Raw genomic sequence first — 15,736 nt, forward strand, 5'->3', positions numbered from 1 at the left:
TCCCACCCCCTACCAGACACTGTCCGCGAGGCCCGCGGAGTTGAGGCACCACCGCCGCTCCGCGTCTCATCACCAGATGGGTAGGCCCGACACGGTCTCGGCCCCAGGCCCGCCTACCCCCTCATCCTGGAGGGTGGTTCTCTTTTCTTTTGCTTTGGGAATGTGTGTTGTCGGCGCCGTCTGTGAAGTAAAATTGTATAAGTGTTGCCGTGTGCTCGCGTAATCGGTATTAGATCTGCATTGTCGCATTTGCTTTTTGTCTTCTTCTTTTCTATGTGCTTTTGGTGGAATTGTATATGTGTGCTTTCCGTTCATCGCGAATAAATGTGCTTTATCTTGAACTGTTTTCCCGCCTCGCTTCGTCATTTCTTTCATTGAATCCTCATCTTGCTTCACGTAAAGGGTTGGTAGTGGGCTGAATACGCCCGATAATTAATCGAACCGTCGAGGCCGACGATAACACCGCTCGGTTATCCCGATAGTACGGAACGGGTCGCTTAAGTGGCCCGTGTCCGAAGTCAACCTGCGGCGAGGTGCGATCGCCCGGTCTACCCTCCGTGTGGGTACTTAGGTAGGTCGAATTTGGCGAGCAACCCTATCCCACGCGGGGGCCGATTGGCTCGATCGCGGTGAGACCGAAAGGTCCACCCGTGACTGGTTCCGCGCAGTCCGAGAGGGTCACGACTGGATTGTCCGTCCGGTGGGCGACGTGCCGCGATTCGAGTTACGTGGCCGGCCAGCACGCCGGCGGGCGCGAATCTGTAACACTGGTGTCAGGTCGTGCGATACAAATCCATCGCCCTCCTCGCGGCACTGGTATCGGAGAACAGGAAAACGGGCTCTCCTGTCTCCAGCTAAATTCACGGGAATCGGTCCAGGGGTGAGAGAAGCGACCCCCGACTCCCTCCAAATTACGAGCGAGCGAAATTAACCCTTCACGAGAAGCAAGATGGCGTCTCAAGGCGAGCGGGAGCCGGGGGTATTAGAAATGGATGTAGAATGTGTAGGATCCATGGCTCAGGATGAAATCCCCGTGCAGGAAATGTTGGTTGTACAGGAAAACGAACTCGCCCAACTGAACCCAGAGGCCGAAATGGGTGCGGCAGCGGCCGCGGTGTATGACACCTCCCCTCCCCCTCTCCACCAAAACCCTTCCCCAACCCCTGACGAAACGGCTCACCCAAGCGCACCCGACATGGCCCAGCTATGCGCCATGCTGGCGGCAATGACAAACGAAGTGAAAAACGAAATAAAAGGAATGAACGAAAAGATGGATACAAATACAAATGAAGTGAAAACGATGATGGATGCGAATACACAGCAAACGAACAAGCAAATAAACGGAATGGAAGCAAACATGAAGGAGGAAATGAAAGAGCTGCGGGGTGAGACGCAGAACATGGGAATGAGCCTAAAAGGAAGCTTGGAAGAACTAAAAAACGAAATGAAAAAGGAAGTCGACACGATACGAGCGGAGGTGACCGGGTTAAAAGAGAAAGTAAAAGGAGTGGGAGTCGCAATGGAAGAAAGTAAACAAGAGAGGGTAAACGAAATAAAGACGGTGGTGGGAAAAATAGACAAAGTAGGAAAAGGATTGGGAGAAGTAAAACAGGGACAAGACCAAATAAAGGAGGAAATAGGGAGGAACACGACGGCGATAGAGGAATTAAAAAGAGAACAAGGGAAAATAAAGGAGGGATTGGGAGCCGTGAAGGAGGACTGTGAGAAAAGACATCGGGAAATGACAGACAAAGTTGAAAACCTGTGAAAGGAGGTAAAAGCGGAGACACAGAAAGGATTAAAGAAGGTGGCGGAGGAATGTAGAAAAAGACATGACGAAGAGAGTTGATAAGCTGGGACTGGAGGTAAAAACGGAGACAGAGGAACTGGGAAGACGGGTAGAAAACCACAAGCGCAAGCCGGAAGAACAGTTCGAAGCCAAAGCAAGGTCGGAGGGTGCGGAGATGGGAAAAGAATTGGAAAAGAAAGTTTCTGAGTTACAGAAACACCAAAACAAAGAGAGGGAACTACAAAACGAACTGAGAGTGTTAAAAGAGGAAAGGAAGAGAACGGAAAATGAAACTTTAAGAAACCACACTGTACAGATCGAACAGCTGGAAGCGAAGGCCAGACTAAAGAATGAGGAACAAGAAAGAGTAATGAGGGAAGAACGAATGAGACAGGAGAAAGAAATCAGTCAGTTGAAAGAAATGACAAGATTGCAGGAGGAACAAGAGAGACAGTGGAATAGAAAACTGAAAGAGTATGAATTTGAAACTGAACGACAAAAGGAAAAAAATAGGTTTGAATACGAGGAGAAAGTAAAGGAGCAAGGAATGAAGCAGGAAGGAGAAATCAGGAGATTGAAGGACACAACGAGATTGGAGAGGGAAGAACGAGAGGAACAATGGAATAGAAAACAAAAAGAACATGAATCTGAGGTTGACCAATTGAAAGAAAGGCTGGAGTACGAGGAGATAGACAAAGAACAGCAAATGAAACACAAAAGGGAGATTAACCAAATGAAGAAAACCATGAAACTGGATAAGGAAAGACAGGAGAGGAAACTCGGAAGAGTAATGAGACAGCAGCGAATGAAACACAAAATGGAGATGAACCAAATCAAGAAAACCATGAAACTGGAGAAGGAAGGACAGGAGAGGGAACGAGGAAGAGTAATGAGACAGCAGCAAATGAAACACAAAAAGGAGATTAACCAAATTAAGCAAACAACGAAACTGGAGAAGGAAGGACAGGAGAGGAAACAAGGAAGAGTAATGAGACAGCAGCAAATGAAACACAAAAGGTAGATTAACCAAATGAAGCAAACAACGAAACTGGAGAAGGAAGGACAGGAGAGGAAACAAGGAAGAGTAATGAGACAACAGCAAATGAAACACAAAAAGGAGATTAACCAAATGAAGAAAACCATGAAACTGGATAAAGAAAGACAGGAGAGGAAACTTGGAAGAGTAATGAGACAGCAGCGAATGAAACACAAAATGGAGATGAACCAAATCAAGAAAACCATGAAACTGGAGAAGGAAGGACAGGAGAGGGAACGAGGAAGAGTAATGAGACAGCAGCAAATGAAACACAAAAAGGAGATTAACCAAATTAAGCAAACAACGAAACTGGAGAAGGAAGGACAGGAGAGGAAACAAGGAAGAGTAATGAGACAGCAGCAAATGAAACACAAAAGGGAGATTAACCAAATGAAGCAAACAACGAAACTGGAGAAGGAAGGACAGGAGAGGAAACAAGGAAGAGTAATGAGACAGCAGCGAATGAAACACAAAAAGGAGATTAACCAAATGAAGCAAACCATGAAACTGGAGAAGGAAGGACAGGAGAGGAAACGAGGAAGAGTAATGAGAGAACAGTGAATGAAACACAGGAAGGAAATGAGCCAATTGAAAGAAACTATGAGATTGGAAAACAAAGAGCAGGAGGAACAGTGGGAGAGAAAACAACAACTATATGAGTGTGAAATTGAACAACTAAAACGGAGAGCGAGATTGGAGTCAACGGAGATTGAGGAGCTACGGAGGGAGAACGAACAGCTAATGGGGCTCAGAGAGAAAGAACGACTCAGATGGGAAGGAAAAAGGAACCAGGAAGAGACAGAAAAAAGGAACCAGGAGAGAAAATGTATAGAGACACGGGAGACAGAAAAAAATAGAGGAGAGACTGCATGATAATGACAAGGTAAGTGACGCACACACACACACGGAGGTAGTGGAGGACGATGAGGTTGAGCTGGTGGAGCGTGTAGGGACCCAGTGCGAGCACCTGGATGGCCTCCTCCAGGAACGAGGGGAGGGAGTATGCCCCCTTGAGGCGAGTCACGACCAGGTGGGTTCGGTCGTGCTTTGCGAGGTTGAGGGGACGAGTGCTTTGGACGGGTGCACGGAAAGCTTGGGGGGTATAGAGGCCCCGGAGACCCTTGTGGGGACACTAATCCCCAGTGTGGTTGTCCCTGTGTGTGTGGTGCAAGGTGTGAGTGCGTCCCCGTGTGTGGAGGCGACCCCGTGTGTGGGTGGTGTGGTGGCGATGGTGCCGGAGTGCGTGCTTCCCAGCACGCCGGGTGTGGATGGGGCACCGTGTGTGAGTGAGGCCGTGTGTGTGGATGAAACGGCCAGTGTGGATGAGGCACCGCGGTTGAGTGCCCCCGCGTGTGTGAGTGAAGGACGGTGTGTGGATGAGGCACCGCGAGTGAATGGAGCACTACGTGTGAGTGGTATGGGTTATGCAAGGGAGACCGTGTGTGTGAGAGAGCGGTATGTGAGGGAGATGTCGGTTGGCATGCGGGAGCACGCAGCCGCGTCTGCTGGTGTGAATGTAATGGAATGGACTGTGAGCGTCGTAACACGCAGGTGTGCGTGGGTGGAATGGAGGCGACGACGGCGACAGAAGAAAGAAAGCCGAGTAGCGGCTGTAGTTGTTTCGGGGACCGTGCCGGGTTCACCCAGCAGTGAGCACGAGGTCCGTGCTGTGCAACGCACGAGACCGCCACGTGCTCGCTTGCGAGAGTGAAGTCCCGGTCGGGAAACGCACGCGGTGGATTTGCCGATCCCGCGGACGGACAAAGTTTAGGCAGGATTTCGGATTTGGACCGGACGGGTTCTCCACGCGGGCGTGTGTGTTAAGCTCCAACGGGCAAAGCACATGTGTTCGCGTGGGGAACCCCTCGAGACGTGGGGCTTGTGTTTTTTTTTTATGCGCACGGTGACGTCATGGCTGCACGCGGGGTTGGAATCCGGCAGGAGGGGTATCCCTGCCGGATGGTACCGTCCAAGGAGGGACGAGGTACACGTGCAGCTGCATGACGTCACGGGCAGGTGCAAAGTGCGCGAGTTGCCGCGCTGGTGCTGCGCATGGAAAAGAAAAAGGAAAAAGCAAGCCTCACTTTCGGGTGCACAGGATTCCTGGGCAAGGGGTGGAAGACCCCCTTGACTGGGCACAGGATGGAAACTAGTTAGGGGGAAGGGTTAGCATAGCTAGACCGGCTCCATGGGGCAGGGGTAAGTCCTCATGGGGCCCGTGGAATGGATTAGTTAGAGGGATTGTAGCCAGATTTAGGTTGGGAAATAAAATGATTTATTTGAAGACAGTGACAGACCTGTGAATGTGTAGCGGGGACGTAGCTTAGCTACGTAGTGTTAAATGGAACGTGCTGTAGTTTAAGGGACGACGTGGGAGCACGAGTTAGTTAGGGGATGTAGTTAGAAGGATGGCAGAGTTCAGGGGTGAGTGTGTTGAAGAGTAGTTGGTGAGTTGTGAGGTGAGTACTTGTTGAGTGAGTGAGGCCAGCGGGTCTGTGTGAGTGGAGCGAATGGGGAATGCATGGTGCGATGAGTGATTGGGGGGAGGAGTGACTCCCGCCCAAGGGACCCCGGGGTCAGAGTAAAGTGAGTTAGCTGGGTTAGTCAAATTGAAAAATGGAGGTTGTTTTGTTGTTGGTGGGAATGTAGGCTCGAAACCCATTTGGAGGGGTGCAGGAGCCCTGTTGACAGGCTTGGGAGCGTGGCTGCGAAAGGTGAGTATCGCTGAGTGGGTACCCCGGGCACCAGGCTAGTCGGCCGCGGTAGGCCAAGGGCCCATGGGGGGCCGGGATAGCGTAGTGGGCACGGGTGCGCCTGCTTGGTGCGGGGGCCCGGGGCGCCATTAGCCGTGTGGGCAGTGTTGTGGGCACGGGTGCCCCTCGGAAAGCGGCCGGGGAGGCCAGCCTGCCACGTGTGCGTTTCAGGGGAGGTGCCATGGGGGGCACTCCCCGGTGTTAGGGAGCTGGTAGGCTCGGAGGCAGTGTAGTGCCCGGGGGTGCCATAGCGGGAGATTCGGCAGAGGGTCGTGCCTGCCAAAGGGCACGTGTCCCAGCCAGGAGACCGTGTGAGGGCACGGAGAGAAAATTGGGGGGCGAGGCCCGAAATTGTGAGGACACCAACACAGGCGACGGGAATCTGGGTTGTTAGAACCAATAGTTTAAGCGAGAGGCGCTTGTTGAAAGCCCCGGGGTAGTTTAAGAGTTAAATGGTTAGGATAGATTAGGAAATGTACCCCTCCGCACCATCCATCCCCTCGCTGTCGTTGTGGGCCGCTGGACCCACTTTGGTTATAGATCGCCAAACTCTGGGGAGGCCATTCTGAGGCTTCGTTGGGCCTCGGCACAGGACGTTAGCTCTCCCTTGTTCCCCTCCGGGAAGGGAACGTAGGGGCTGGGAGTAGGCTAGGTGACAGGATAGGTTAGCCGAACAAAGACGATAAAGGGGGTTAGGGGACGATTTATAGTGGGGAAGTAAAAATAAAAACAACAAAAAAATAAGTTGGGGCTAAATTGGGGTTTGACAAATTAAGGGAGTGGGTATGTACAGTGACAGGCAAAGGCGATAGGTGGGAGGGAGACAGGTAGGTAGGTCCGAGCCCGCCTTCCAAGTGGCCAGCACCACCGCACTCCCTCCACCAACCTCCACTGAACGGCAAAGGCTGGCCAACTTCATCGGCTGGCCGTGTTTTGCTTCAAGGCAGAGGCCGGCCAACTTCATCGGCAGCTGTTGTTTTGCTGCAAGGCCTGTGCCATCGGCTGGCCGTGTTTTGCTTCAAGGCCTGTGCCGGCCCACTTCATCTGCCGGCTGGCTGTTTTCTTCAAGGCCTGTGCCGGCCAGTTCGTCTGCCGGCTCTGTTTGCCTGCAGCGGCCTTGTTCTGCGGGCTGTGTTTGCCTGCTGCCTTTGCCATGCCATGCCCACTGCCCCTGTTCACCAGCCCCCGTTCAATTTTTGCTTTGCCCCCCCCCCCTGTTCATTTCCATGTGCGCCAGGATCCACAAGGCAACAGTTTGCAAGCTGCGAGAACTGCCCTGTTGGCAGCTACAACACGGGCCTGCAGTGGCGGCCCGTGCACCGTGTTTGTGTCCATCCAACCATTCGTTGTGTTCATTGCGTGTGCCACTTGAGCTGGCACGGAGACTGCGTTTGTGCAGCCCATGCACCGTTGTGGTTCACTGCGTTCAGTTCAAAAGGGAAGGCCTTGGACTGCGTGTGAGCAGCCAGCCACGTTCCCTGTCACCTGCATTGTTTTGAGCCAGAGACTGCATGCGAGCAGCCTGGCTCCCTGCTAACTGCTTTTCTTTTGCAGAGTTCATTGATCCTGGGCCATGGTTTAGTGTAAAATTTGTAAGTTAAGGTTAAGATGTACTGTAAATATGAGTGCGCCCCCGGCATGTCTGTCCTAGCGCCGGCAATTTTATTTATGTCGTTCGTGTGAGTGAGTTTGTTTAGGTAGTTACGCAGCCCTCAGGTTATTTATTTTGGGGACACGAATACCATGAATGTCGCACTCAGGGATCCGTAGGTAAAATGTACTAGGGGAAAACTACACATGATGGCACACGAAAATTTGACGACTCGGGACGAGTCTGTAAAAAGGGGAGGGGGTAGTGTTGTGGTTGACCAAATTCACAAACCACCATTCAGGTCGCTTAGGTGAGATATCTCGGTAAGTATATGTGTAGTTAGGCCCAAACCCGTTGTCTAGAGGGAATAAATGTCATTCATGCATGCTGCGACTCTTCAGGATAGCCGTTTTTCTTTTGCTATCTTTATTTTGGACCAACCGCCATTATCACCACCGCCAACCGCGTCTCAACAGTCATCACAACATCAACCACCCACCGCGGCGCCGCTTCACCACAGCAGCCACGACCTTTGCCGTCACACCTCGCAACCGTCGCATCGCCACCGTTCTTGCGCCGCTTGTGGGTACCGGTATTGGACTCGTGCAGGGCGCGCGCCGAACAGCGTTTACAAAACCACGGACTTTCCGCTCCAAAAACGGATCAAAAACTACTCACGCCCACTTTTGTTCCGTCCAATCGGTGAGCGAGGGGCGATTTGGCCCCGCCTCCAGGGCGTTGGAGGGCGGTCGCTATATGCAAATTCATGGATCAAAATGCATTCACGCCCACTTTTTCTCGGGCCAATGGGGAGCGAGGTGAAAGGTCGAAGGCAGGGGGTCAAAGGCGAAGCCACGGGGCTTATATAAGCGACTGCGTTCGTCAGAAAAGTGTCGTGTGTGCGTTGGAAGGAGTTCGCAGGAGGAAGAGTTCGGAGTTGGAGTCGGAGCGAAGAGGACGGAGCTGTGGAGAGGCGGCGGCGGCGAAGGCAGACGAGGGAGTGCTCGCGTCGGTGCCAGGAGCTGAAGGCGGGAGGCCGACGGCACGACCTGGTCGAGGTGGAGACGCTCATCGCGGGACCCGAGACAGGATTAAATCCTCCTTTCCCCGAGCATCAGCAACCCCCTCCTGTTTCCCCCCGCGCTGAGATAGTGCGACCAAAGGGGGCCCCCTTCCCACCCCCTACCAGACACTGTCCGCGAGGCCCGCGGAGTTGAGGCACCACCGCCGCTCCGCGTCTCATCACCAGACGGGTAGGCCCGACACGGTCTCGGCCCCAGGCCCGCCTCATCCTGGAGGGTGGTTCTCTTTTCTTTTTCTTGGTTTTGAATATGTGTTGTCGGCGCCGTCTGTGAAGTAAAATTGTATAAGTGTTGCCGTGTGCTCGCGTAATCGGTATTAGATCTGCATTGTCGCATTTGCTTTTTGTCTTCTTCTTTTCTATGTGCTTTTGGTGGAATTGTATATGTGTGCTTTCCGTTCATCGCGAATAAATGTGCTTTGTGTTGAACTGTTTCCCGCTTCGCTTCGTCATTTCTCTCATTGAATCCTCATCTTGCTTCACGTAAAGGGTTGGTAGTGGGCTGAATACGCCCGATAATTAATCGAACCGTCGAGGCCGACGATAACACCGCTCGGTTATCCCGATAGTACGGAACGGGTCGCTTAAGTGGCCCGTGTCTGAAGTCGACCTGCGGCGAGGTGCGATCGCCCGGTCTACCCTCCGTGTGGGTACTTAGGTAGGTCGAATTTGGCGAGCAACCCTATCCCACGCGGGGGCCGATTGGCTCGATCGCGGTGAGACCGAAAGGTCCACCCGTGACTGGTTCCCGGCGTTCGTCCGAGAGGGTCACGACTGGATTGTCCGTCCAGTGGGCGACGTGCCGCGATTCGAGTTACGTGGCCGTCCGCACGCCGGCGGGCGCGAATCCGTAACAATATATATATATATATATATATATATATATATATATATATATATATATATATATACATATATATATATATATATATATATATATATATATATATATATATATATATATATATATATATATATATATATATTTTTATATATATATATATATATATATATATATATATATATATATATATACACACGCACACGCACGCACACACACACACACACACACACATATATATATATATATATATATATATATATATATATATGACCTTTTTACAGCCATTTTTCCCTGCTGTGCAGGGGTTGGGCTTTTTCTTGAGGCAATGTTTTATGGCCAGATGCCCTTCCTGACACCAACCCTGGTCGCCTCTTACGACAGACAGGGATATGGTACACCTATTCTAACTGGGGCATACACCGGGACCAGTACACTGGTACTCATTTCGCCGACCTCGGAAGGATGACAGGCTGAGTCAACCCCCTGGTGTATTAATTCAGTGGCCCAACGGGGCTTGAACTCAGGACCTTTTGGATCCCAAGCCGCTGCCCTAACCACTGCGCCAACACCAGGATATATATATATATATATATATATATATATATATATATATATATATATATATATATATATATAAATATAAAAATGATATATTTGTGTTACAAATGTCCAGACCTTTAATTTGATATGCTGCATGCTTTGCTTTCTAACAATATTTGAAACTGGTAGTTGCAACCGAAACAGCGATAATGGTATTTTAGGGGGCCACATTAAAAGCCACCAAAATGTACCCAAAATGCAAAACTAAAATTGGCACCATGATTTTTCTGATTCTCAATGCATTTATCTACAATAAAATCCATGGTGCAAAAAGTTATCATCCAGTGCCCATAGTGTCATAGGTCACGTTAGAGTTTCATACATATGCTTCCAAACAGCATTTCTTGCCGAAAATTTCCAACTGTTACAGCATTTCTTCCCTCCATTCTCTTAATTCGCCTTTTTTGTATCCCTCAATAAATGTCTTTAATTGCATTTCTGACCTAGAAATTAAAAACCCCAGTTTTCTATGAATGTTCACTTTCCATCAACCATTCTTTTTTTCCAACTTCAGTGCCAACTCACCCCTCCCTCTCAAAGCAACCATCACACTCTTCTCCCTCCAAGCTTCCCTCTCACCTTTCTCAAAAACTCCCCCTCACCTTTCTTCCTTAACTCTCCCCACTCACCCTTCTCCCACCATTAACACTCCCCACACACCCTTCGAATTAACACCCCTCACTCACCCATTAACACCCTCACTCATCATGCCAGCTGGCTATGTGTGGGTAACTCTCTCACCTGTCATGGCATTTCAGCAAAAGACTTCTGCGATTCATTGGGACTGACTCAATCGGTCAACTTCCCCACCCGGATCTCAACCAATGGTACTCCATCTCTTCTGGATCTGATTTTGACAAATTCCCAGAAAATATCTGTTCTATCTCTGCTCCAATCTGTTCTTCTGACCCCGTCCTTGTCAAAGTGGACATCTCTCTGGCTATTATCGGAGAATCACCTCAGCGCCGTCGAGTCTGGCATTTCACTCAGGCCGACTGGCAGGGTCTCCAATCAGCCATCAAAGTTCTAGACTGGTCTCCCATCGCTACTTTCTCCAACATCAACTCATCCTGGGAATTCTTTCAAAGAAACTTGCTCTCCCTCATGCACAGATTTATCTCCTCTCGTCTTCAGTTGTCCTTCCCTTCCTTCCTTCAAATTCCATACTTTCCTTCCTGAAAGTCTCTGTAATGTTCATCTTGTACACCCCCATTTTCCCCCACCCCATCCCTCTCCCTTCCTAATGTCTCTGTCCCCAACTGTTTTGTCCTTTCCACTCCCGCCCCTCTTGTCTCATACTCTCATATGAGCCTCGACAAGGTATAAAAAAAAGGTTATCAACTCAGGCGGCATTTCTAAAATCCTCAATTTTCATCCAATTGACTTGAAATTTGAAAAGGATATGTATTTCAGGTCATTGAATTTTACCACCAATTATTGTTGAGGTCAAATTTGTTTCATGGATTTTGCAAATATTGTGCTCTGCATGACGTCTTCATCTTGTTTGTTTGTTTGTATGCACAGAACTTGAGTACAGTTTTTCTCTGCAACTGCTTGTCAGATTGACACTTTTCACCATAGGAACGAAAACTAATGTAGAATGTTGTAATGATAACTATGACGTCGCAGGTCATGTGGTGTGGCAGCCATGTTAGAAAAGCGGAAAAACTTTGGACCTCTATCTCTGAAACTGCTCCAAGGAAAAATTTGAAACTTGGCACACGGCAAGTACTCCTCATGAAGAATGTGTGTTTTTTCATTACATCATAGGTGCCTTCCTTATGATCTCATTGTTGCATAATGTAGAATGCTACATCTGATCAGTATGAAAATTTTTGAGGGTCGTCTAGGAATAAAAAACCATTGGTGACGTCATAGGTGACGTGGTTCGACAGCCATTTTGCTTAAAAAAAAAATTCAAAAATCTTTTCTGAAATTGCTGAACAGATCAAAGGCAAACTTTGCAGCTCTGACTGCCTATCCATGAGGAACAAAATGTTCCCTTCCATGAGGAACAAAATGATGTCATAGATCACATGGTTTGGCAACCATATTGGATTTACACTAAAGCCTTTAAAAAAAAAAATCTTCTTCCCCAGAATGGCCGGACATATCGAGGGGAAACTTCACAAAAATGTTCCCCAAGCCTTGGGGATACCAGAGTGTTCACGAATAACTGAGAGGTCACATGGTCTGACCGCCATGTTGGATTGAACAAAAATCTTAAAAAAAATTCTTTCTCTTGAATCACTTTATCCATCAATATGAAACTTCATAATTATGATCTAGTAGCAATGGGGATTACAGTATATGTTTTAAATTTCAACCTGATGAGACACACGGTCTGGCAATCAGAATTATTATTTGAATCTGGGTTATTTTTTATTTTTATTTTTTTTGAAAAAAAATTAGAAATCTCTTGTGCAGAAGAGCTCACTTGGCTGTGTCTGGATGGGTTTGAGGGTAGAGGAGTAGCAGCTGAAATGCAAATCCCATCCAGGTTCTTTCTGATGACTTCATCTTTGTTTTTTGCTTGTTTGGGTTCCTTCTGATGACACCAATGCAGGACTGCACCTATTTTGTCTTCCATTTAATTTGAATTTAATTCATTTTAATCCCATTCTCAATTCAATTGAATAATAATAAGAAAAACGTCATGATCAGGGTCAAGTGTCCAATCAAAGCGGGGTTGCATCAAAGTGGGACATCTTGGTAACCGGTCATCACTGCCAGCAGCTATAAAGTGGCAGTTCTAGTTATGTCTATTATTAATTACGTAACACACCATTACATAAACGCCACACAAAATACACCAAACAAAACTACACAAACAGCACACAAAACTAGTCCTGTCAAGGGTTTGCATTCTCTGATTGCTCTTTTTCTTGTTGCTTTTGTTATTGGTGTTGAATTCAGACTATAGGTGGTGTGGGGTGTTATTACTGTCTTGATGGTGTGGAGTTGCTACCATAGATGTTGTGGGGTGTTATTGCTATCCTTCTTGGTGAAGTCATAGCTGTTGAATTTTATTTTCAAAGAAAGGAAATGATTGTTCAGTTCATTCGCGAATGGAAAGGGTGTTATATTCAGGACTAACGTTTCTGGTTATTTCATTTCGGTTCAAATTGTCGAGTTAACCCAATCGCTGCAGTCACAATTATGCTTTAACAGAACAAAGCTTTCAAAAAGCTTTTGCTGCAAATGAGAATTACATTTCACATGTACTGGTAATAATACCTTATGGGATTGACAGGTGAGGGAGCACATTCAGTTTCTGGCAGTGAAAGGGTTCCTTGTGTCATTTGGAGCTCATTAACTGTTTAAACATTTACTCATTGGAAACCATATAACTGGGATAATTAATTACATTCCAAAGTGAATACATATACTGAATGAAGAGGGTTTATTACTCAGTCTGTGACCTCACATACAAATAGAAAATACAGGGATGATTGTTTGATAAATATGTCTCGATTATTGTAAAATTTCATTCAATTTATTGTACAAATAATGTGGAACAATATTATTCATTAAGGCTTCAATCCATGTATTTTGAACATCCTCAGATAATGAATCACATCCCTTACTGAGCATGGGGTGCAGTGAAAACGTCTTTCTCAAATATGTATTATCTCTACATAAAAGGTTGCTCTACCAAAAATGTGGATTGGGGTGTTAATCAATTTACTCACAGGGAAAGAGGGAGGGAGTCATGGTAGAATTTCACTCACCAGATGAGAAATCCTTTGATGGGGAAGGTGGAGTGATCCCCATATCCCCTCAATCCTCCCCCGCCACCCCCCACCTCCCCCGGTACCCAGACTGACAGACTGGCTTTAAAACGACGCACAGACCTGTGAGCTCGTCCCACTGTGATTGTGATCCACTCCTTTGACAATCTTTCCACATGGACACCAAGGCTCTCACAGCGCTGTTCCTGCTCATCTTGAGCTACATGTCCCAGGGAGCCGCCACTTTCGATGCAACAGAGAATGACTTTAAGGTAAGAGTGTGTGTGCGTGTGAGCGTGCATGTATGAGCGCATGCATGTTGGATATTTTATTTTGCAACGAAAAAGTTTTAGAGTAATAATAAAGAGTAATTTAAACAAGAACTTTCATTGAGTAATTGGCTGCCTTTCCCAGTTTGAGGTTCCCATTTGATCACTTAGTTCATGACGCAGAGATCTGAGGTTGAAGTCCCTTCCACTGTTTTGATTTGTCTGTAGTCTCCTAATGTCTGCATTATTATATTATTTTCCTCATATTCTTTCCCACATGTAATGTATGATAGAAGCTCCTTAATGACCCATCAATGTTATGGGAAAAATAGAAATCTCTTGTGAAGAAGAATGTGTTAATTTCATGAAATATATGTCCTAATTAATATTTCTTCATGGTTATAATATTTATTTTGAAAATGGAAAGAAGCGACAAAGTACATAATGTGATTTCCCTAAAGAAGAAGAAGACCCGGCTTCTAACCTGGCCTCCAAAGCCAATCGCTGACTGGGAATCCTCCGTCGTGCAAAGTCCTTCCTCGGCCCACCATAGCTCCTGACCACATACAAAGCTTTCGTCCACAGCCTCATGGAATACTGCTCTCCCTTCTGGGCTGCTGCTCCTGCCTCTCACCTTTCTGGGCTTCACGCTGTGGAAACCAAGCCATTTAGGATCATTGGTATCTCTCGTGATGAGGCTGAGTCTTGGGCTTCTCACTCTCTCACCGCAAGCAGGTTAGTGGTATTTCTGTCTTCTACATTCTCCGCTCCGGTCTTGCCCCCCCCTCTGCTCTGTCTGTGATATGTCCCCAACATATTTCTGCAGGGCACTCAAGGTCCGACAACAACCCCTTCTGAAACTACCAAAATCACGAATCACTGCTCACCTTCATCCTTTCATTCTTCTTTTTTTTCCGCCTTTGGAATAAATTCCCACACTCTCTTTAATTCCATTCCTCCCTCCAGGCCTTCAAAACACCACCACCACCACCACTTATCTTCTCCCATCCAAAACATCGATCTTTTCTACCCCGTCAATCCACCCCAACCCCACCTCCTTCAAATTCCGTGCTTTCCTTCCTGAAAGTCCCTGTAATATCCATCTTGTATACCTCGTGTTCCCCACCCTATCCCTCTCCCATCCACGGATCACCTAATGTCTCTGTTCCCCACTGTTTTGTCCTTCCCTCTCCCACCCCTCTTGTCTCATGCCCCCATTGCTGTGCGTTATGTGTTAGCTCTCAAATGAGCCTCATCAATGTACACAAAAAAAAGAGATTTTTTTTTTTTGGACACGAAGATATTTAGTCTTTCAACAACACCAGGCTTCATCCCAATGTGCCGCAGCACAGGCATGGTGGAAAAGCGACATGTGCTCTTTTAATTCCTTGAAACAAGATGCAGGTATTTCATGTTTGGCCACAAGCACAGCAAGAAATATGTGTATCTGCTTTGAAGGGTTAGCAAAAGACAAAGTAAACAAGCTCGAATGAGCTAAGATCCTCGTCCTCTTAATGATGACGTCATAAAAACGAATATGACGTCATTGTGATGTATCAGGTTTGCGATAAATTATCTGTGCTAATGCCCAGCTTGATTCCCTCAAACAAAATTCAAACAGCTTGCCTAGTTTCGGAGATAATGGTATAGGCGATTTCCATTAGCGGCGATATTATGACTTCAACTTTTTTTCTCGGATGAATTTCCAAAATCGGAGATGGTTACTGCCTGCGCGTCGGCTTTCTGCATATACCTGGCAAGTTTCACGAAGATCCGATGAAAACTCTGGGTTGTGAAACAAAAAGTCAAAAAATAGGAATGACGTCATAAAAATTGATTTGACATCATAGTGATGTATCATATGTGTGGTAATTCATCTCTGCTAATGCTCTGTTGGATTCCCACAAACAGAATTCAAAAATCTTGCCTAGTTTCGGAGATAATTTTTTAGGCGATTTGCATTAGCGGAGATATTTTGACGTCATAACTTTTTTTTCTGGGAGGAATTTTCAAAATCGGAGATGGTTACTGTCTGCGCAGGG

The 15,736-nt window shown here is 47.3% G+C and overlaps 1 protein-coding gene across 2 annotated transcripts in view; it reads left to right on the forward strand.

Annotated features, from left to right (window-relative positions):
• LOC147030291 (uncharacterized) overlaps nucleotides 1-15,736 on the forward strand; it is a 59,157-nt gene that overhangs the window by 25,442 nt on the left and 17,979 nt on the right. The window contains exon 3 of one of the 2 annotated variants that reach the window (XM_085874205.1): nucleotides 13,614-13,697. In XM_085874205.1, coding sequence (XP_085730331.1) covers nucleotides 13,650-13,697 — 48 coding nt within the window. In that variant the 5' untranslated portion in view covers nucleotides 13,614-13,649. Of the gene's footprint in view, nucleotides 1-13,438; nucleotides 13,698-15,736 lie in introns of those variants that run through there. The other variant, XM_085874204.1, reaches the window with a different exon arrangement.

The sequence above is a fragment of the Eptatretus burgeri genome, chromosome 3 (genome assembly GCF_056783735.1).
Source record: "Eptatretus burgeri isolate ZD-2024b chromosome 3, Ebu_testis_v1, whole genome shotgun sequence".
In the NCBI taxonomy this organism is placed as follows: domain Eukaryota; kingdom Metazoa; phylum Chordata; class Myxini; order Myxiniformes; family Myxinidae; genus Eptatretus; species Eptatretus burgeri.